This window comes from Rattus rattus, chromosome 14 (genome assembly GCF_011064425.1).
Source record: "Rattus rattus isolate New Zealand chromosome 14, Rrattus_CSIRO_v1, whole genome shotgun sequence".
Lineage (NCBI taxonomy): Eukaryota > Metazoa > Chordata > Mammalia > Rodentia > Muridae > Rattus > Rattus rattus.
In genome coordinates this window covers 38,375,960-38,397,772 of record NC_046167.1, presented here as the reverse complement: position 1 = coordinate 38,397,772, position 21,813 = coordinate 38,375,960, and the positions used below count along the sequence as shown (strand labels likewise).

General features: G+C 40.8%; 2 protein-coding genes across 3 annotated transcripts in view; one reads left to right on the top strand and one right to left on the bottom strand.

The window, feature by feature from the left end:
• Positions 1–9,932, top strand: part of Nme8 (NME/NM23 family member 8) — a 62,777-nt gene extending 52,845 nt beyond the window's left edge. Inside the window, exon 15 of the mRNA XM_032885116.1 lies at positions 9,707–9,932. Within this exon, the coding sequence (XP_032741007.1) occupies positions 9,707–9,932 (226 nt within the window). The remainder of the gene's footprint in view (positions 1–9,706) is intronic.
• Sfrp4 (secreted frizzled related protein 4) overlaps positions 1–21,813 on the bottom strand; it is a 93,230-nt gene that overhangs the window by 57,680 nt on the left and 13,737 nt on the right. The gene's annotated exons all lie outside the window — the stretch shown is intronic.

Here is a 21,813-nt window from a genome sequence, read left to right as displayed (position 1 = left end):
TTGGTTGGAGTCACACCGAGATATTTTATATTATTTGTGATTATGGAAAGGGACTCATTCTCCTAATTTCTTTATCAGCCTATTTATTCTTTGAGTAGAGGAAGGCTACTGATTCGTTTGAGCTAATTTTTTTCTTTGTTTTTAGTTTTTTGTTTTTTTTTTCTTTATTAACGTGAGTATTTCTTATTTACATTTCGATTGTTATTCCCTTTCCCGGTTTCCAGGCCAACATTCCCCTAATCCCTCTCCCTCCCCTTCTATATGGGTGTTCCCCTCCCCATCCTCCCCCCATTACCGCCCTCCTCCCAACAATCACGTTCACTGGGGTATAGGCTTGGGGACCAAGGGCTTCCTTCCACTGGTGATCTTAAGCTATTTATTGCTACCCTATGAGGTTGGCCCAGGGTCAGTCCATGTCTTTTGGGTATTGGCACCCTGGAAGCTCTGGTTGGTTGGCATTGTTGTTCATGGGGTCTCTTTGCCCCTTCAAGCTCTTCCAGTTCTTTTCTCTGATTCCTTCAACGGGGTCCTGTTCTCAGTTCAGTGGTTTGCTGCTGGCATTCGCCTCTGTGTTTGCTGTATTCTGGCTGTGTCTCTCAGGAGCGATCTACATCCGGCTCCTGTCAGCCTCCACTTCTTTGCTTCATCCATCTTATTTAATTGGGTGGCTGTATATGTATGGGCGACATGTGGGGCAGGCTCTGAATGGGTGTTCCTTCTGGCTCTGTTTTAAACTTTGCCTCCCTATACGCTGCCAAGGGTATTCTTGTTCCCCTTTTAAAGAAGGAGTGAAGCATTCGCATTTTGGTCATCCCTCTTGAGTTTCATGTGTTCTGTGCACCTAGGGTAATTCAAGCATTTGGGCTAATAGCCACTTCTCAATGAGTGCATACCATGTGTGTTTTTCTGTGATTGGGTTACCTCACTCCGGAGGATATTTTCCAGTTCCATCCATTTGCCTATGAATTTCATAAGGTCATTGTTTTTGATAGCTGAGTAATATTCCATTGTGTAGATGTACCACATTTTCTGTATCCATTCCTCTGTTGAAAGGCATCTGGGTTCTTTCCATCTTCTGGCTATTATAAATAAGGCTGCGATGAACATAGTGGAGCACGTGTCCTTGCTATATGTTCACAGTCTTTTGGGTGTATGCCCAGGAGTGTTAAAGCTGGGTACTCAGATAGCACTATGTTCAGTTTTCTGAGGAACTGCCAGACAGCTTTCCACAGTGGTTGTACCAGTCTGCAATCCCACCAGCAATGGAAGAGTGTTCCTCTTTCCCCACATGCTCGCCAGCATTTGCTATCACCTGAGGTTTTGATCTTAGCCATTCTCACTGGTGTGAGGTGAAATCTCAGGTTGTTTTGATTTGCATTTCCCTTATGACTAAAGATGTTGAACATTTCTTTAGGTGCTTCTCAGCCATTTGACATCCCTCAGCTGTGAATGCTTTGGTTAGCTCTGAACTCCATTTTTTAATAGGGTTATTTGTCTCCCTGCGGTCTAACTTCTTGAGTTCTTTGTATATTTTGGATATAAGCCCTCTATCTGTTGTAGGATTGGTAAAGATCTTTTCCCAATCTGTTGGTTGCCGTTTTGTCCTAACCACAGTGTCCTTTGCCTAACATAAGCTTTGCAGTTTTATGAGATCCCATTTGTCGATTCTTGATCTTAGAGCATAAGCCATTGGTGTTTTGTTCAGGAAATTTTCTCCAGTGCCCATGATTCGAGATGCTTCCCCACTTTTTCTTCTATTAGTTTGAGTGTATCTGGTTTGATGTGGAGGTCCTTGATCCACCTGGACTTAAGCTTTGTACAGGATGATAAGCATGGTTTGATCTGCATTCAGTTGACCTCCAGTTGAACCAACACCATTTGCTGAAAATGCTATCTTTTTTCCATTGGATGGTTTTGGCTCCTTTGTCAAAAATCAAGTGACCATTGGTGTGTGGGTTCATTTCTGGGTCTTCAATTCTATTTAATTGGTCTATCTGTCTGTCTCTGTACCAATACCATGCAGTTTTTATCACTATTGCTCTGTAATCCTGCTTGAGTTCAGGGATAGTGATTCCCCCAGAGGTCCTTTTATTGTTGAGGATAATTTCAGCTATCCTGGGTTTTTTGTTATTCCAGATGAATTTGCAAATTGTTCTGTCTAACTCTCTGAAGAATTGGATTGGTATTTTGTTGGGGATTGCATTGAATCTGTAGATCGTTTTTGGTAAAATGGCCATTTTTACTATGTTAATCCTGCCAGGTTATCATTGAGTAGAGCATTGTTCAACTTCCATGTATATGTGGGTGTTCTTCCCTTATTGTTATTGAAGACCAGCTTTAGCTCGTGGTGGTCTGATAGGATGCATGGGATTATTTCTATCTTTCTGTATCTGTTGGGGCCTGTTTTATGACCAATTGTATGGTCAATTTTGGAGAAAGTACCATGAGGTGGTGATAAGAAGGTATATCCTTTTGTTTTAGGATTGAATGTTCTATAAATATCTGTTAAGTCCGTTTGGTTCATGACTTCTCTTAGTTTGCCCATGTCTCTGTTTAATGTCTGTTTCGATAATCTGTCCATTGATGAGAGTGGGGTGTTGAAATCTCCTACTATTATTGTGTGAGGTGCAATGTGAGTTTTGAGCTTTAGCAAGGTTTCTTTTGTGTATGTAGGTGCCCTTGTATTTGGAGCATAGTTATTTAGGATTGAGAGTTCATTTTGGTGGATTTTTCCTTTGATGAATATGAAGTGTCCTTCCTTATCTTTTTTGATTACTTTTAGTTGAAAATCGATTTTATTCGATATTAGAATGGCTACTCCAGCTTGCTTCTTCCGACCATTTGCTTGGAAATTTGTTTTCCAGCCTTTCACTCTGAGGTAGTGTCTGTCTTTGTCTCTGAGGTGTGTTTCCTGTAGGCAGCAGAATGCAGGGTACTCATTGCTTATCCAGTTTGTTAATCTATGTCTTTTTATTACGGGGTTGAGACCATTGATGTTGAGAGATATTAAGGAATAGTGATTATTGCTTCCTGTTATATTCATATTTGTATATGAGATTATGTTTGTGTGCTTTTCTTCTCTTTGTTTTGTTGCCAAGACGTTAGTTTGTTTAGTTTCTTGCTTTTCTAGGGTGTAGCTTGCCTCCTTATGTTGGGCTTTACCATTTATTATCCTTTGTAGTGCTGGATTTGTAGAAAGATATTGTGTAAATTTGGTTTTGTCATGGAATATCTTGGTATTCCATCTATGTTAATTGAGAGTTTTTGCAGGATACAGTAACCTGGGCTGGCATTTGTGTTCTTAGGGTCTGTATGACATCTGTCCAGGATCTTTGACTTTCATAATCTCTGGTGAGAAGTCTGGTGTGATTCTGATAGGCCTGCCTTCATATGTTACTTGACCTTTTTCCCTTACTGCTTTTAATATTCTTTATTTTGTGCGTTTGGTGTTTTGACTTTTATGTGATGGGAGGAGTTTCTTTTCTGGTCTAATCTATTTGGAGTTCTGTAGGCTTCTTGTATGTTTATGGGCATCTCTTTCTTTAGGTTAGGGAAGTTTTCTTCTATGATTTTGTTGAAGATATTTACTGGTCTTTTGATCTGCAAGTCTTCATTTTCTTCTATACCTATTATCCTTAGGTTTGATCTTCTCATTGAGTCCTGGATTTCCTGTATATTTTGGGCCAGTAGCTTTTTCTGTTTTACATTACCTTTGACAGTTGTGTCGATGATTTCTATGGAATCTTCTGCTCCTGAGATTCTCTCTTCTATCTCTTGTATTCTGTTGGTGATGCTTGTATATACATCTCCTTGTCTCTTCCTTTGGTTTTCTATATCCAGGGTTGTTTCCCTGTGTTCTTTCTTCATTGCTTCTATTTCCATTTTTAATTCCTTCAACTGTTTGATTGTGTTTTCCTGGAATTCTTTCAGGGATTTTTGTGATTCTTCTCTATAGGCTTCTAATTCTTTATTTATGTTTTCCTGCATTTCTCTAAAGGAGTTCTTCATGTCTTTCTTGAAATCCTCCAGCATCATGATCAAATGTGATTGTAAATCTAGATCTTGCTTCTGGTGTGTTTAGATATTCAGTGTTTTCTTTGGTGGGAGAATTGGGCTCCGATGATGCCATGTAGTCTTGGTTTCTATTGCTTGGGTTCCTGCACTTACCTCTTGCCATCAGATTGTCTCTGGTGTTACTTTATTCTGCTATTTCTGACAGTGGCTAGACCATCCTATAGGCCTGTGTGTCAGAAGTGCTATAGACCTGTTTTCCTGTTTTCTTTCAGCCAATTATGGGAACAGAGTGTTCTGCTTTCGGGCATGTAGTCTTTCCTGTCTACCAGTCTTCAGCTGTTCCTGTGGGCCTGTGTCCTGAGTTCACCAGGCTGGTCGCTTGGAGTAGAAAAGTTGGTCTTACCTGTGGTCCTGCGGCTCAGGTTTGCTGGTGGGGGATTGCTTTTGAGTTCTCTGTGAGGGTGGCAACCAGGAGGACCTGTGCTGCCTCTCTGGGAGCCCCCATGCACCGGGGTCCCAGATGGCGTTAGGTCTTTTCCTCTGGAGTCAGAAATGTGGGCAGAGTGTAGTCTCTTCTGGCTTCCCAGGCGTGTCTGCCTCTCTGAAGGTTTAGCTCTCCCTCCCACGGGTTTTGGGTGCAGAGAACTGTTGATCTGGTCCCTTCAGGTCTGGATGGTGTCTGAAGCGCAGGGGACCTGCAACTCCAGTGCCCCTATCTTCTGGTTCTCAGAGTTTCCTCTTGGGCCAGGGATGTGGGCAGGGATGGGCAGTGTTGGTGGTCTCTCCCACTCTGCAGTCTCAGGAGTACCCAATTGTCCGGGTGGTGAGCTCTCTCTCCAAAGGTGTTTGGGAGCAGTGAGCTTGCGGGCTGGGACCAGCGTGGTTGGGGCTCCAGCTAAAAACCGGAAGTGTCTGGTCCCAGAGGAATTTTGCCTCTGTGTGCCCTGAGACCACCAGGCAGGTTGCTTGGAGCAGAAAAGTTGGTCTTACCATGTGGTCCCACCACTCAAGTTGCTCATGGGGGCTGCTTTTGAGGTCTCCGTGAGGGCAGCAACCAGGAGGGCCTGTGCTGCCTTTTCTGGGAGCCCCCGTGCACCGGGGTCCCAGATGGCGTTAGGTGTTTTCCTCTGGAGTCAGAAATGTGGGCAGAGTGTAATCTCTTCTGGCTTCCCAGGCGTGTCTGCCTCTCTGAAGATTTAGCTCTCCCTCCCACGGGATTTGGGTGCAGAGAACTGTTGATCCAGTCCCTTCAGGTCCGGGCGGTGTCTTGTTTGAGCTAATTTTATACACAGCTACTTTATTGAAGTTGTTTATCAGGCTTAGTAGTTCTCTGGTGGAACTTTTGAGATCTATTAAGTATACTATCATCTGCAAATAGCGATATTTTGACTTCTTCCTTTTCAATTTCTATACCTTTGACCTCCTTTCCTTTTCTCTGATCGCTCTGGCTAGGATTTTGAGTACTATATTAAGTAAGTAGGGAGAGAATGGGCAGGCTTGTCTAGTTTCTTATTTTAGTGTGATTGGTTCAAGTTTCTCTCCGTTTAGTTTGATGTTGACTACTGGTTTACTGTACATTGCTTTTACTATGTTTGGGTTCGGACCTTGAATTCCTGATATTTCCAAGACTTTTAAGATGAAGGGTGTTGAATTTCATCAAATGCTTTCTCAACATCTAATGTGGTGATCATGTGTTTTTCTTTTTCTTTGAGTTTGTTTATATAGTGGATTACATAGATGGATTTCCATATATTGAAACATCCCTGTATCCCTGAGATGAAGCCTACTTAATCATGATGGATGATAATTTTGATGTGTTCTTGAATTCAGTTTGTAAGAATCTTATTGAGTATTTTTCCATCGATATTCATAAGGGAACTTGGCCTAAAGTTCCCTTTCTTTTTTGGGTCATTGTGTGGTTTAGGTACAAGCTTAATTGTAAATTCAAAGGAGGAATTGGGTAGTGTTCCTTATGTTTCTATTTTGTGGAATAGTTTGGACAATATTGGTATTAGGTCTTTTATGAAGGTCTGAGAATTCTGCATTAAACCCATTGGATCCTGGACTGTTTTTGGTTAGGAGACTTTTAATAACTTCTTCTCTTTCTTTAGTAGCTATGGGACCTTTTAGATGGTTTCTCTGACCTGATAAAATTGTCCATTTTATTCAGATTTTCTAGTTTTGTTGAATTTAGGCTTTCATAGTAAGATCTGATCATTTTTTAAAAATTTCCTCAGATTCTGTTGTTATGTCTCCTTTGTCAGTCCTAATTTTGTTAATTTGGACACACTCTCTGTGCCCTGTGGCTACTCTGGCTAAGGGTTTATCTATCTGGTTGATCTTCTCAAAGAACCAGCTCGTGGTTTTGTTGATTCTTTGTATAGTTTTTTTTTGTTTGTTTGTTTCTATTTGGTTGATTTCAACTCTGAGTTTGATTATTTTCTACCTTCTATTCCTCTTGTGTGTATTTGCTTCTTTCTGTTCTAGAGGTTTTAGGTGTGCTATCAAGCTGTTGATGTATGCTCTCTCCTGTTTCTTTTTAGAGGCACTCAGAGCCATGAGCTTTCTTCTTAGCACAGCTTTCATTGTGTCCCATACGTTTGGGTATGTTTTGCCTTTATTATCTTTAAATTCTAAAAAGTGTTTAATTTCTTTCTTTCTTTTCCCTTAAACTAGTTATTATTGAGTAGATCATTGTTCAGCGTCCATGTATATGTGGGCTTTCTGTTGTTTTTCTTGTTATTAAAGACCAGTCTTAGTCCATGATGATGGGATTATTATATTATAGAATACATGGGATTATTTCTATCTTCCTGTATCTGGTGAGGCCTGTTTTGTGACTGATTATATGTTCAGTTTTGGAGAAGGTACCATGAGGTGCTGAGAAGAAGGTATATTCTTTTTTTTTTTTTAGGATGAAATGTTCTATAGATATATTTTAAATCTATTTGGTTCATAACTTCTGTTAGTTTCTCTCTATCTCTGCTTAGTTTCTGTTTCCATGATCTGTCCAATGCTGAGAGTCGGGTGTTGGAGTCTCCCACTATTATTGTCTGAGGTGCAGTGTGTGCTTTTCAATTTAGTAAAGTTTCTTTTATGGTTGTAGGTTCGCTTTCATTTGGAGCATAAATATTTAAAATTGAGAGCTCATCTTGGTGGGTTTTTTCTTTGTTGACTATGACATATCCTTCCTTATCTTTTTTGATAACTTTTGGTTAAAAGTCAATTTTATCCAATATTAGAATGGCTTCTCCAGTTTGTTTCTTGGGACCATGTGTTTGGAAAATTCCTTTCTAGCTCCTTACTCTGATGTTGTGTCTGGCTTTCTGACTGAGGTGGGTGGCCTGTGTGCAGCAAAATACTGGGTCTCCTTTATGTATTTACTTTGTTAGTTTATTTCTTTTATTGGAGAATTGAGTCCATTGATGTTAAGAAATATGAAAGAACAGTGATTGTTGTTTCCTGATATTTTTGTTGTTAGAGTTGTAATTATGTTGGTGTGGCTATCTTCTGTTGATTTTGTTGAAAGCAGATTACTTTCTTACTTTTTTCTAGGGTGTAGTTTCCCTCCTTGCGTTGACTCCCCCCCCCCATTATTTTTTGTAGGGCTGGATTTGTGGAAAGATATTGTGTAAATCTGGCTTTGTCATGGAATATCTTGCTTTCTCCGTATTATAATTGAGAGTATCACTGTATATAGTAGTCTTGGCTGGCATTTTTGTTCTCTTAGGGTCTGTATGACATCTGCCAAGGATCTTCTAACTTTCATAGCCTCTGTTGAGAAATCTGGTGTAATTCCAATAGGTTTACCTTTATATGTTACTTGACCTTTTCCTCTTACTGCTTTTAATATTCTTTCTTTGATTTTTGTGTTTGGTATTTTGACTATTATGTGATGGCAGGAATTTCTTTTCTGCTTCAATCTATTTGGAGTTCTTTGCACTTGTATATTCATGGGCATCTCTTTTTTTGTTTTTAGCTTAGAGAAGTTTTCTTGCATAATTTTGTTGAAGATATTTACTCGCTTTTTAAGTTGGGAATCTTCACTCTCCTCTATATCTATTATTTTTAGGTTTGATCTTCTCATTGTGTCCTGGAGTTCCTGGATGTTTTGGGTTAGTAGCTGTTTGCTTTTTGCACTTTGACTATTGTGTCAATGTTTTCTATGATATCTTCTGCCCCTGAGATTCTTTCTTCTATATCTTTTATTCTGTTTGTTTTGCTTACATTTATGCCTCCTAATCTCTTTCCTAGGTTTTCCATTTCCAGGGTGTCTCTGTGATTTCTTTATTATTTCTATTTCCATTTTTAGATCCTGGATGGTTTTGTTCAATCCCTTCACCTGTTTGTTTGTGTATTCCTTTATTCTTTAAGGGATTTTTGTGTTCCTCTTTTGGGCTTTTACCTGTTTACCTGTGTTGTCCTATATTTCTTTAGGGAGTTATTTATGTCATCGTGAGATGTGATTTTAAATCAGAATCTTGCTCTTCCAGTATCAGTATTTTGGGGTATCCAGGACTTGCTGTAATGAAAGAACTGGGTTCTGATGATACCAAGGAACCTTGGTTTCTGTTGCTTAGGTTCTTATGCTTGCCTCTCACTATCTGGATATCTCTGGTGTTAATTGGTCTTGCTGTCTCTGAGTGGAGCTTGTCCCTCCTGTGGGCCTGTGATCCTGTGATCTTAGGAGTGAGAGTACTTCTGGGACACCAACTCTCTCCAGGCGGGATTTGGGTCAGGAGGACTATGGGACAGCATTTGCTCTAGCCACAGATGGAGACCAGAAGGATCCTATCCCAGGCTGTCTGCTGTTCCTATGCCCTGTGTGCTCCTGGCAGGTCCCTCTTTGCACAGTGACTTGAGTGAAAGTGGTGTCCCACCTATGGGCCTGTGGCTTTAGGAATGAGATCACTCTTGGGAGACCAGCTCTCTCCAGGCAGGATTTGGGTATGGAGGGCTGTAGGACAGTCTTAGTTCCAGGGCACAGATGGAGACTGGAAGGATCCTGTCCTAGACTGCTTTGCAGTTCTTGTGCCCTGCACACTCCTGGCAAATCCCTCTTCAGACAATTATTGGAGTGAAAGTGGGGTCTCACCTGTGTGTTTAGGAATGAGAGTATGCCTGGGAGACCAGCTGTCTCTGGGCGGGATCCAGGCACGGAGGGCAGAGGGATATGTCTGGTGTTAATTGGTCTTGCTGTCTCTGTGGAGCTTGTCCCTCCACAGACTTGGATACAGAAGTCAGAACTAATGTGGAAATAGTGGGTTAAGGATCACTGGATATTAAGATCATATTAAGACAGCCCTAGCTCTGGCTGCAGATGGAGACCCACAAATGCAACAAAGTAATTTTATGATTGAATGTCACCACATGAGGACACAGCATTAGCAAGGACAAGAACTACTGGACTAGAGACTGAAGGGTGAACATGAAGCAAAAGTCTGGGTCCATAACAACGTTTGCATGGTCCCCAAGGTAGTGAAAATAGGAATCTATTTGCACAATTCTCTAGGGTCCAAGTACTACATTCAAATAACACAAAACTTGTGAAAAAGGAGAAAGCAAAGACAGCACATGATCATACCGATTAGGGAAAATTGCCCTGTATGTAGCAGAAGCATTCTGTCTTTAGCAATGTGTGTAACCCATGCCCTTGAAGCAGCCTGCCTTCTAAAAGAATTGTTATTTGCAGGGGCATGTCAGTAGTCATGATTCTGACCAAGTGGAATGCTGTTGGAGAATGGAGGCGAATGATGGGCCCAGTAGACCCAGAAGAAGCAAAACTGCTGTCTCCAGATTCCCTCCGAGCCAAATATGGAGTAGACATTTTGAGAAATGCTCTCCATGGGGCATCTAACATGGCTGAAGCAGCAACCGCCATTAGTAATGTGTTCACAGAGGGCAATTTTGAGAACTAGGACAAATACTAGAGTAAGTACTATAAAGCATATGCCACTTTAACAAATGTTGGTTTCCTTCTTAAGTTTAGTTTTGAGATTATAATTATGACATTTCATCTGTCTCTTTTTTCCCTCTAAGTCTTTCCACATACACATCCCCACTCTCATTCCTAAATATAACCTGTTTATATTTATATTTATTGGCTGACCATTGGGCACTGGACAGTCAATTAATGTGAGACAGAATCTCACAGCAAACTCCCTGATCCTCTGCTCCCCTTTTCACCATGTTTCCTGGGTCTTAGGTTCAAGAGTATCTTGTATATGTATCTATTGGGAGCAGGCTCCACAACTCTGCATTTAACTCAGTGTTTCATGGGTAGGAGCTAGGCAAGTTAAGTACTAAAATACATCTGGAAATATGGGCTAGAATTTCAAAGTCAAAGATAGAGTCAAGGAAAAGAATTCAGTTATAAGTTTCTAAGTCATACACACACACACACACACACACACATATGCATATATATGTATGTATATAAAGACACACACACATTCAAACTCTCTTGATGCTTGCATGTAAAGATCTTTTGGATGTTGTATTTCCATGCCTTTGTGCTACATAATTATTACTATGAAGGTAGTATTACAAGTCTCTTTCATATATTCAAGATTTATTTTTCTCAACTCTTGCTGTGTGCTGCAGAGCTGTGTATACACAATTCCTTATGCTGGATGGGTTTATGACTGTAAGAACAGGAGATAGGAAGTACTGTGTGTTCTAGGGCTATTGAGATATCAGCAGATGCTTGTAGGAAGTAAAGGGGGGAGGGGAATGAGACACGAGCTCATCCAGACAAGTCATTTGGCAGTCATCAATGTGAAATAATACAGAAGTCAGAACTAATGTGGAAACAGTGAGTTAAGGATCAGTGGATATTAAGATCATTCTTAGAAGACTATATTATACCTGTGGGATTTGGTAATTGGCTACTATTCTAGCAAAGAAGTGAGTAAAGTTACTTTTCCGGTTTCAGTTTACTTATGGAATAAGGAAACTAACCACTCTCAAACAGAAGATTCAAAAGAGAGAAGTGATTTAGAAAACATTACACATTCTGTGATGGTAACACCAGGTAGATGATATCCAGAATTGATGATAAATCATGTTATAGGAGCTAGGGAGTTTGAGAAGATTCCAGTATGGTGAAATCAACAAAATGGTGAACAGTGAGAATATTGTGTGGAAATATTGATTAATAACTAAGAAATTCACAATTGCCTAGGGCTAAAGATTCGGGCTAACATGCACATATGTAAGAAATTAGAACATGCAAAAATGCTAGTATACTAGGGAATTTAGAAATGAATACCCCGAGCAGTGTATATGCTCATAAAAGAGACAAAAGTAAATTTTCACTACTGGCTGATCTGCACACTCAGTTTAACCAGGAAGTACTGACAGAAGCAAAAGTAAGTCTACATGTCTTGACTACACATTTGAGTTGAAGTACAAAAGTAATCTGTAGATATGGAGTAATGTGTAAATATTGTATTGCTGTTGTTGAAGCTAGCTTTTAGGGAACACTGACAAACTGATTAAACAAAGTAAATTTTCACCAATCCAATAAAATATATATAGGTAAGTGAAAATTACCCTATTTTAATAAAGTAAAAAAAACCCTACTATTATTAAAATGAAACTATTAACCAAAGTGATGTACAAACTGAAGGAGTAGGGATTTTGTGCAAAGTGCCAACCAATGAGTCACCATCCTACCTTAGGTCCAGCAGGATAAAAACCTCATGTCAAAAGATTAAACCAACAGCCTAATTCCAAATGCCTACATCCCATAGCAAAAACAAAACCAATATGAAAATACTAGACAGTATATACCCCAACAAACTACCAATCTTATAGTAATAGCCCCTACCAAGTATACCTCAAAACAAAACTGGAGACATGGAATTCAAAAGGACAATTATCAACACACTCACAGAGTTTGAGAAGTCAAAAGCAATCACAACTACAACCAAGGTTCCTCGAAATTCCAAAAAATAAAAATAGAAAGAAATTTTCTAAAATTTCTTTACAAAGCCAGCTTTAACCCTAGCACCCAAACCACAGGACCACGTAACAAAGGAGAATGAGAGATCCATGATGGTGATGCAAATGCAAGAATCCACAAGGCAGAAACAAAATACAGACATAAATAAAAAATCAAACCATAGACAGCTTGGCTGTATCTCAGAGATTAAAAACAACAACAACCAACCAAACAAAACAAGAACTCCTGGCATTGATAAACACTTTCAGCAAACTTTCAGGGTACAAAATTATCATACATAACCTTTCTGTATACCAATGGTAAAACCTATGGGGTGAAAGTCAGGGAAACAATCCCATTTACAAGACACAAAATATAACTTACAGTAAATCTATCCCAGGTAGTAAAAGATCTCTATGATGAAAATTTTAAAACTGAGAAGTAAGAAAGTAAGGAAGAAAGAAGAAAGTAAGGACACTAAAAGATGGAAAACCCTCCCTCATAAATATGTATATCTTGAATAGCAGATTCAGACCTAAGACCAAGGGATCACAGCAACCTAACTTTTTTGACAAAAATACACACTGGAGGACGGAGGTCTTTTGCAACAAATGATGTTTGGTAAATTGTGCATCAACGTGTAGGTGAATGAAACTTGATTTTTGTCTCTCATCCTGAACCAAAAGCCAACTTAACAGGTTCGCCAAAGACTTAGAGCTGAAACATTCAAAAGAAAAGGCAAAGAGCACACTATAGGACAGGCAGAGACAAGGACCTCCTAAGTAGGACCTAAGTAGTAGATAAGGACCTCTTGATGCTCATGAAATAAGACCAACAGCTGGTGATTGGTACCTCATGAAACAAAACAGCTTTTAGCATAGCGGAGGGAACCACCGTGGAGAGGTAAGTGAGAGAACACTTTTACTGGTTGTACATCTCACAGAGGATTACTATCTTCAGGATATAAAAAACTCAAAAATCAAAACATCAAGTAATGAAGTACTTAACGAAAATGAGCTGCAGATTTGAACACAGGATTCTCAAAAGAAGAAATATGACACTTAAAACAAATCAACAGACTTAAGCATTTTTAATATCAAAACTACTTTGAAATTTCATTTCATCCCAGTCTGAAAGGTTATCAATAAAGTAAATATTGACAATTGCTGCCAAGGATATGGGGAATGCAGACTGGTCTAGCCACTGTGGGACAGTGTGATTTCTTAAAAAGGTAGAAGTAAAACTGCTATCAATAGTAAAATGATTCCACTCCTAAGCAGATACTAAAGGACGGTGTATGGGCAAGACACTTGCTCACCCAAGTTTGTTGAGCCTTTATTCAAAGGAGTTAGAAAAGGGAGTCAGCTTACATGTCCATCAACTGGTGAATGGATCCTGTATCTACGATAAAATTTTTATTTAAGTGTAAGCAAATGTGAAAGTTTCAGACAAATGGGTGAATCAGGAAATATGGACAGTGTGAGGTAACCCTGACAGAGGCAAAACAAATGCGTGTTCTCTCCCATGTGTGAATTTCATCTTTATATCACTAATATTTCACGTTTGATTTAGAGTTTCTGTAGATGACAGAAGTCAAAAAGAACAACTGGAAAGGGGTGCTTTAAGAGAGGTGGGATAGTAGATCAGATCATAGGTAATATGCAAACAGAGAAGGTAATACTGGAACTAGAAAATTTTAAATTGGGAGAAAGTGGGAGGATGGTGGAGATGGGGAATATGGGGAGAGAACCAAAATGAAGAGGCCTGAAAGACCTATAATCTTATAATAAAAACAAACTGCTCTAAAAATCAGTCTATAACATTGCTGTTTATCTTATGAAGTGTGGTTTTTTTTTTCACTTCATAGAAACTCAAGGAGATAATGAAGAAGTTTCATCACATAAAACCACGAGGCACAACTTCCTGTAAAGAGTAAGAACAAAAATTTCTCCAAGAGAAACACACATGGAGATGAAAACTCGCATGGCTATGCATGGTAACAATAAAAACTGTAACCCCCAATCCAGGTTCGGTGTTTATTTCTCATCAGGGTCCTAAGATGGATTCTATAAAATACAATACAACAGTACAGCAAACGTGAGCAGAAACATGCGCGAGGAAGAAGTCAGAGTACATGCAGCCTGCAGACTGGAGAAGAAAATGTGTTAGGCCGAAGACAAGTTGGTCACGGATTTGACACTCAAGTTTCCAGCCAGAAAGCCTAAGAATTTGGAATATAGAGAGAACCAGATTATTTTTCAGATCTTAAAAGATTTGTTTTATTTTATGTGTGTGTGACCATTTTGCCTTCCGTGCATGAATGTGCCCCTGTGTACCTGGTGCTGGCAGAGGACAGAAAGCAGTGTTGGGTCCCCTGGAACTGGAGTTGTAAGTAGTTGTGTGGAAGTGCTGTGATCCAAACCCAGGTCATCGGCAAGAAAAGAGTTCTCATCTCCTGAGCCGTCTCCCAGCTCCAGAGCTTGTTTAATTTGCTGTCTCGCTGTGGGGCAGTGCAGGCCATGCTCCTGGCCCCCTGCAGTATAATGCTGATCCTATCTACAGAGAAAGGAACGTTGATTTCATTGATTTTATCGATTCCTCTCTCAGGTGACACTGTGGTACCCTTTCTTGTAGTCAAGGACTCCCAAGTACATAACCAGGTTCATGTGCAATTCCCAGCCACTAGATGTCACATCCTCAGTCCACTCCAGAGTTTGCTATGCCTGGCAAGTGAGTGAGGAAGTTCTCCTACTTGTTCCATCGAATCCTAGCAATAGATTACTCACTATAATGAAACTGTATTATTGAAAACTGTAGTGTTTTAACACTGCTCGATATTCCTGGGTGATACTTGTGACTGGTTCTTAAGTATGTAAAACCTACTTACGTGAGAATTGTTTTTTTTTTTTTCATTTATTGGATAGTTTATATCTTTACATTTCAAATGTTAACCCCTTTCCCTGTTTCCCCTCTGAAACCCCCTTATCACATCCCTCCTCCCCCTGCTTCTATGAGGGTACTCTCCCTCCCACCTACCCACTCCCACCTCCCTGTCCTGGCATTCACCTACACTGGGGAATCAAGCCTTCATAGGACCAAGGGCCTCTCCTGTATTGATGGCAAACAATGCCATCCTCTGCTGCATATGCGGCTAGACTTGTGGGTTCCTTCATGTGTACTCTTTGATAAGAAAAACATTTATCTTTTTTAAAAATTGCAAGTGATTTTTAATGTAATTATTTTTAAGAATGTCACATGAGCATTCTGAGCTTTTTTCCTAATATCCACTTATCAGTGATTATATACTATGTGTGTTCTTTTGTGACTGTGTTACCTCACTCAGGATGATATTTTCTAGTTTCATTCATTTGCCTACGAATTTCATAAAGTCATTGTATTTGATAGCTGAGTAATACTCCATTGTGTGGATGTACCACATTTTCTGTATCCATTCCTCTGTTGAAGGGCATCTGGGTTCTTTCCAGCTTCTGGCTATTATAAATAAGGCTGCTATGAACATAGTGGAGCATGTGTCCTTGTTATATGTTGGAGCATCTTTTGGGTACATACCCAGGAATGGTATAGCTGGAACCTCAGGTAGCACTATGTCCAATTTTCTGAGGAATGGCCAGACTGATTTCCAGAGTGGTTGTACCAGCTTTCAATCCCACCAGTAATGGAGGAGGGTTCCTCTTTCTGCATATCCTCACCAGCATCTGCTGTCGCCTGAGTTGTTTTTTTTTTTTCCTTAGCCATTCTGACTGATGTGAGGTGGAAGTGGATATTAGGGAAAAAACTGGGACTACAAGGAAGAACAAAGTGTGGATGCCTCAGTCCTACTTAGAAGGGGGGACAAAATAATCACAGGAAGTGGAGGGTGGGCAGGACTTTTGAGAAAGAGAGGATGGGGAGAGAAAGGGGGAGCAGGATCAGCTGTGGGAGGAGACAGGGAAGCTGTACAGAGGATCAGGAAATTGAACAAAGGTGTATAACAATGGGAGATGGGGAACCATGGGTAGCCACCAGAAAGCGTCAGATACCAGAAAACCAAGAGATTCCTAGGACCCAATGGGGATGACATTAGTTGGAATTCACAACAAAGGAGAGAGATGACCTGTAGAGACAATATCCAGAGGTTAGGCGCCACCCCCTGTTGAGGGATGGAGGCACCCACCCCTCTCAAAATTTTAACCCACAATTGCTACTGTCTAAAGGAAATACAAGGACAAAGAGTGAAGCAGAGACTAAAGGAAAGGCTATCCAGTGACTGCCCCACTTGCAGATCCCTCCCATATCCAGCCCCAAACCCAGATAATACTGCTGATGCCAATAAGAGCTTGCTGACTGGAGCCTGATTCGGATGTCTTCTGAGAGGCTCTGCCAGAACCTTACAGATACAGATGTGGACACTTGCAGCCACCAATCTGACTGAGAACAGGGACCCCAATGAAAGAGTTAGGGGAAGGACTGAAGGAGCTGAAGGGTTTTGAAACCCCATAGGAAGAACAACAATATCAACCAACTAGACCCTTCAGGGCTCCCAGGGACTAAACCAACCAAAGAATACACATGGAGGGACCCATGGCTCTAGCTGCATATGTAGCAGAGGATGACCTTGTCTGGCATCAAAGGGAAGGGAGGCCCTTGTTTCTGTGAAGACTCGATGCCCCAATGTAGGGGAATGCCACTGCGGTGAGGTGTGAGTGGGTCGGTGGATGGGGTCGGGATGCCCCTTGTGGAGGCAGGGGAGGGGTGAGGATAGGGGTTTCAGAGAGAAAACTGGGAAGGGGGATAACATTTGAAATGTAAATAAACAAAATAGCCAGTTAAAAACTATAAAAAAAGGTGAATATCATGTGATTACTGTATTTACACCACTGTATTTACCACTCTCTCCTCTGCCTCCAGCTGCTCTGTTAGCCCAACTCCATCTTAAAATCATAACATCTTCTTTAATTTTTGTACACACTTACATGTAGCCTCCTGGCTCCATCTGATAGTGCTCCATTGTCTATGTGTTCCAGGCTGACCATTTGGGTAGCATACCAGAGTCCTTGTTCCTGGAGAATACTGAATTCTCCCCCAAAATCCATTTAATGAATGTGCTCTCCATCTAGAGTAAGCCTTCTAAGACTTCCCTCATACATGTTGGCATGTCACTTGATGTAAATTTTTAGGTCTAGCTTTGCTGACCATATTGTTGTGATTTCATCAATGTACATCCTTTGTTTTAAAAAGAAGTCACAGTTTTCCAGCAGACTTAGTCCTTTGACTCTTAGCAAGCATCTCACCATGTCTTCTGAGATGTTCCCGGAGTCTTCAATGTAGGGATTGTGTTGCAGTTGGTGTGGGGCACCTCAATCATTAGTTATTGTCTGCATTTTGACCAGTTGTGGCTTTCTGTAATGCTCTCCATATTATGCACAAAGGTGCTTCATTGGTGAGAGGTAGTAAGTTCACTTAGCTTTGTGCATAAATAAGCTAGAAAGTATACTGACTTAGGACTGAGTGGCAATGATAGGAAGCTTCAGGAAGGAGTCTTCCAAGTCAGTTTCATCTCAATTTCTCTAAATACTAGGTCTGAGGTTGTAGTGTCTTCGGGTTCTGGAAGGCAACCAAGGACAAAGACAAAAACCTATATTGTTTGTGGAGTCTCTTGGACTTCCCTGACCACAACTGAAAAGGGGATCTTCTCTCTGGCATGGAGGTTTTTGTTAGACAGTTTGTGACTTGTAGAAGGAAGCATTATCATTCCACGTGTTATAACTTTATTTAAATATATATTTTATACATAATATACTGATTAGTAGGTATGTATTTTCAAGTAAATGTAAAATATTTTCCCTATGGCCTTTTCAAACACTATTAGTGTTATTTATTTCTGTTCTTTCCCTATCCCTCTGTATTACTCTCCCTCGCCCCACCCAGTTAAATGCCCTCTATTCTTGTGTTCTACTATCCCCTGGAACCTTTATATTTTCCTGATTTCTGCAACCACTCTAGGGTATCCCATCTCTAAAGATTCAGAACTAGTGTCTTAGTTAGGGTCACTATTACTGTGATGAGAGCAACTTGAGGGTGAAAGGGTTTATTTGGCTTATATATCATGAATAACAGTCCATTGAGGGAAGCCAAGGCAGGAATTCAAATAAAGCTTGAACCTGGAGCAAGGGGCTGATTCAAAAGCCCCAGAAGAGTGTTGTTCATTGGTTTGTATCTTGTGGCTTGATAAGAAAGTCTTGCATACAGACCATTTCTCAATTGAGGTTCCCCCTCTGAGATGATTCTAGTTTGTGTCACACTGATAAAAAATAAGATCCACAAATATGGCAGAACATATGGTGTTTATCTTTCTGCGTGTGGGTTACCTCACTCAGTGTAGGTATTTTCTAGTTCTACCCATTTATTTGCAAATTTCATGGTTCATTTTTATGCCTGAATGGTATTTCGTTGTTTATACGAATCAAATTTTAATTATCGATTAAAGATCGATAAGAACGATAAGATTGATAAGTCGAAGAACACGTAGGTTGTTCCTATTTCCTAGCTACTGTGAATAGAATAGAAACGAACGTGACTGAGCAAGTACCTGTAAAATATGCCCGAGTCCTTTGGGCATATGTCAAGAATCTGTATAGCTGAGTGATATGGTCATCTACTTCTGACTTTGTGAGAATTCTCCATACTGATTTCCAGAATGGCTGTACCAGTTTGGAATCCCATCAACAGTAAATTTATATTCCCCTTTCCCCAAATCCATTTGTTGTTACATTGGAAATGAAGTATTTATTTTTATTAATGTGTATGTAAATGCACATGAATCCCTAGGGAGGCCTGGATGAGTTCCCAGAGGATATCAGATGCCCTGAAGTTAGTGTGACAGGTCACTGTGAGTCTCCCAGAACTCATTTCCTCTGTAGTGAGCATCAAAATGTTCTTAACTGCTAAACCACCTCTCTAAATCCCACAATGATTTTAGAAATGTAAATCATCCAGTGCCTTTCTGTGGATTGTGCTAAGAAACAAGCGGAGTCAAAACTTCACCTTTTCCACTTCCACTCCATCAAATTTGCCACCACTGGCCTCTGCTTTAGGTGATTGTGTTCTGGTGCTTATTCAATAACTAACATACTGTAATTGTCTGAACGGTGATCCAGAACTTTGAAAATATGAGAGCTCCCCTAAAATGATTGTATTTTGCCAGCAGATGGCAAGCTATGCTCAGTTGAATATATACATGGCTCTGTGCAGAGATGTATCACATGGAGGAAAAGGCCATTTCATCTTGTGCTGTTACCTTGAGATATTTTGTTCTTGATTGTTTCTTTTGGTTTTGTCAACTTTAAGTAAGCTAGTGTCATCTAAATGAGGTATCCCCAATGGACAAGGAGACTCCATCATATTGGCAGGTGGCCAAGTCGATGGATCCTTGTATTGATTGATGATTGTTGTGGGAAGGACAAGCTCACTGTGGACAGTATCACCACTGGGAGAGTGGTTGTAGGTAGCATGAAAATTCAAGTGGAATGTTGTCCTCAGAAAGGCTCACTCAGCAGCTGACTCAGCGAGACACAGACACCCACAGTCAAGCAGTAGATGGAACTTGGGGACTCTTATGGAAGAATAGGAGGAAGGATTGTGAGCTGAAAGGTGATAGGAATTCTACAGGAAGACAAAGAGAGTCAACTAGTCTGCACCTTTGGGGCTCTCAGAGACTGAACCACCAATCAAAGAACACGCATGTGCCGGACCTAGGCCTACCTGCACACATGTACCAGATGTGCAGCTCGGTTTTCATGTGGGTCCTGAACAACTGGAGCAGGGGCTATCCCAAAAGCTGTTGCCTGTATGTGGGATGTGTTCTAGCTGGGCTGCCTTGATTGGCCTCAATAGGAGAGGAAGCACCCAGACTCACAGAGACTTGAAGTGCCATATGCAGTTTCTAAAGGACCATTGCTTCCATAACAGCAGATTCAAACCACATCTCCTCATTTCTCCAGGAGGCAGCTGATTTTCCTGGGTTCTGAGTTTACCAAATTGAACTACTATGCAGCTTCAGGTGCTTGCTGGTGAATTAGCTCTGTAAGCCCAAACCTATCCTGTCCCTACAGCTCTGCAGTTGTTCTTATTCAGACCTTTGCCATCCATTGCCAACTTTCTATAGACACCCATGGCAGCCCTGTGACCCTATGTGAGCTCCATGGGATCCAGAATGTTCACAATCCACTATGGGTCCCCTCTGTGGGTTCAGTCCCCACCTTGTGGACTAGATCCAGGATCCTCTCATCCTCTCATCCATCTTTCTTTGCAGAGTTAGGGATAGTGTCCTTTCTGCAAATACCTCCGCTAAGACTCAGATCTTTCCTGGGACTACTAGTCCTCACTCTTTGTGGGATTCATTTTTTCTTCCTTCATGGAATCATAATGTTAGATCTCCCCTTTCTCATCTACCCGGGTCCTCAGGGTCAAGTGGCTTCCAACGTTCTCACTTTTTAACGGGGAAAGCCAATCATTCCTCCATGCTTCTTGTGTTCTGCAGCTCCCTCATGGTTGCTGCAGAATGGAAATGTGACTTGTCTTTGGAGTCACGTTGCTTTCAGAATCCTTGTGATATCTATACTGACCTTCTTAGGTCATGTTTTAGGGAGGGGCCTTGGGAGGATTCCTGCTAGGGAGAAGGGAGTTCAGTTGGCAAAAGAATGGAAAAGCCCAGGGATTAGATGATTTAGGTATCGTGAGAATCTCTTAGAGTGTGCTTTTATGAATCAGGATGGTCACTACACAGTACAATCCTATGAAACATCAAGTAGATAAATAATTCCTTGGTTAAAATGGTGTTATGTAGTACATGACTGTAAATTAATAAATAAATAGATTTAAAACTCCCTTGTCACATTTGTTATTTTTCTCGCTTTAGTGAAATGTGTTTAGTATTGTTTTTAAAGACAGTCTCACCATATAGCCCAAGCTAGTAGCCTCAAACTCATAATCCTACTGCCTCATTCTCCTGAATGCTGGGAAGCTGTCCTCTTTCAGAACCTCCATGTCAGGGCATCCTCTACATCTCCACAGCCAGGTCTTGATACTTCCCTTCTCCAGGTGATCTAAGGATAGACCCCATACTTATGTCTTCACCTTGAGAGCCACACTACCACAGCTTCCTTCTGGATGTGGATTTAAAAAGTTCTGGGGGCAGAGTTTCTTTTATGTTGGGATTAGGCTCTCTGTCTTGGCCCTTCCAAAAGAAGTGACTCTCTGAGGTGTGGGACACTTAAACACTGGACTTTCTGACAAAAGGGAAGAGTAGAGTTTGGAGATTCACATGCTCTCTCAGAAGTGGGCCTCTGGCTCTACCACCATGCCACAATGGATTGCTTGTTCAAAAAATCCTGGTGGTATTGCGGGCAAATCTGCCTGAAATATAGGGATAATATTTAGAGGCTCATAGTGACCTAGGATGTGGTCTTTACTTGCCCTCTCATAGCGAGTAACTAGTGTACCAAATTCTGGGATGAACTGTAAAAGTAGAGTGCCAGGGCTAGTGCATTTTGTAACAAATTTGGCCAACTATTCCAAGGACTGTCCTGGGAATTCTGGCCCTGACACTGTCTAACCAGATGGTGGAAGCAACTTTTGGCTGGCCACTAGGTGGCAACTGTGCTATGATGTCTCCAGGTCTCAGAAAGGAAACAATGTCTATTTATTGTAAAGTAGCCTCAAACTGTTCCCCTAAGGGGTCTTCCTTCTTTTGGCCTTTCTCGGGGCCAACGGCATTCCCGAATTCCCACACTTCTAGTAACTGCTTCAGCTCTCCCTTTGATGACTTTAAAGTAAATTGGTGGGATTGCATTCAC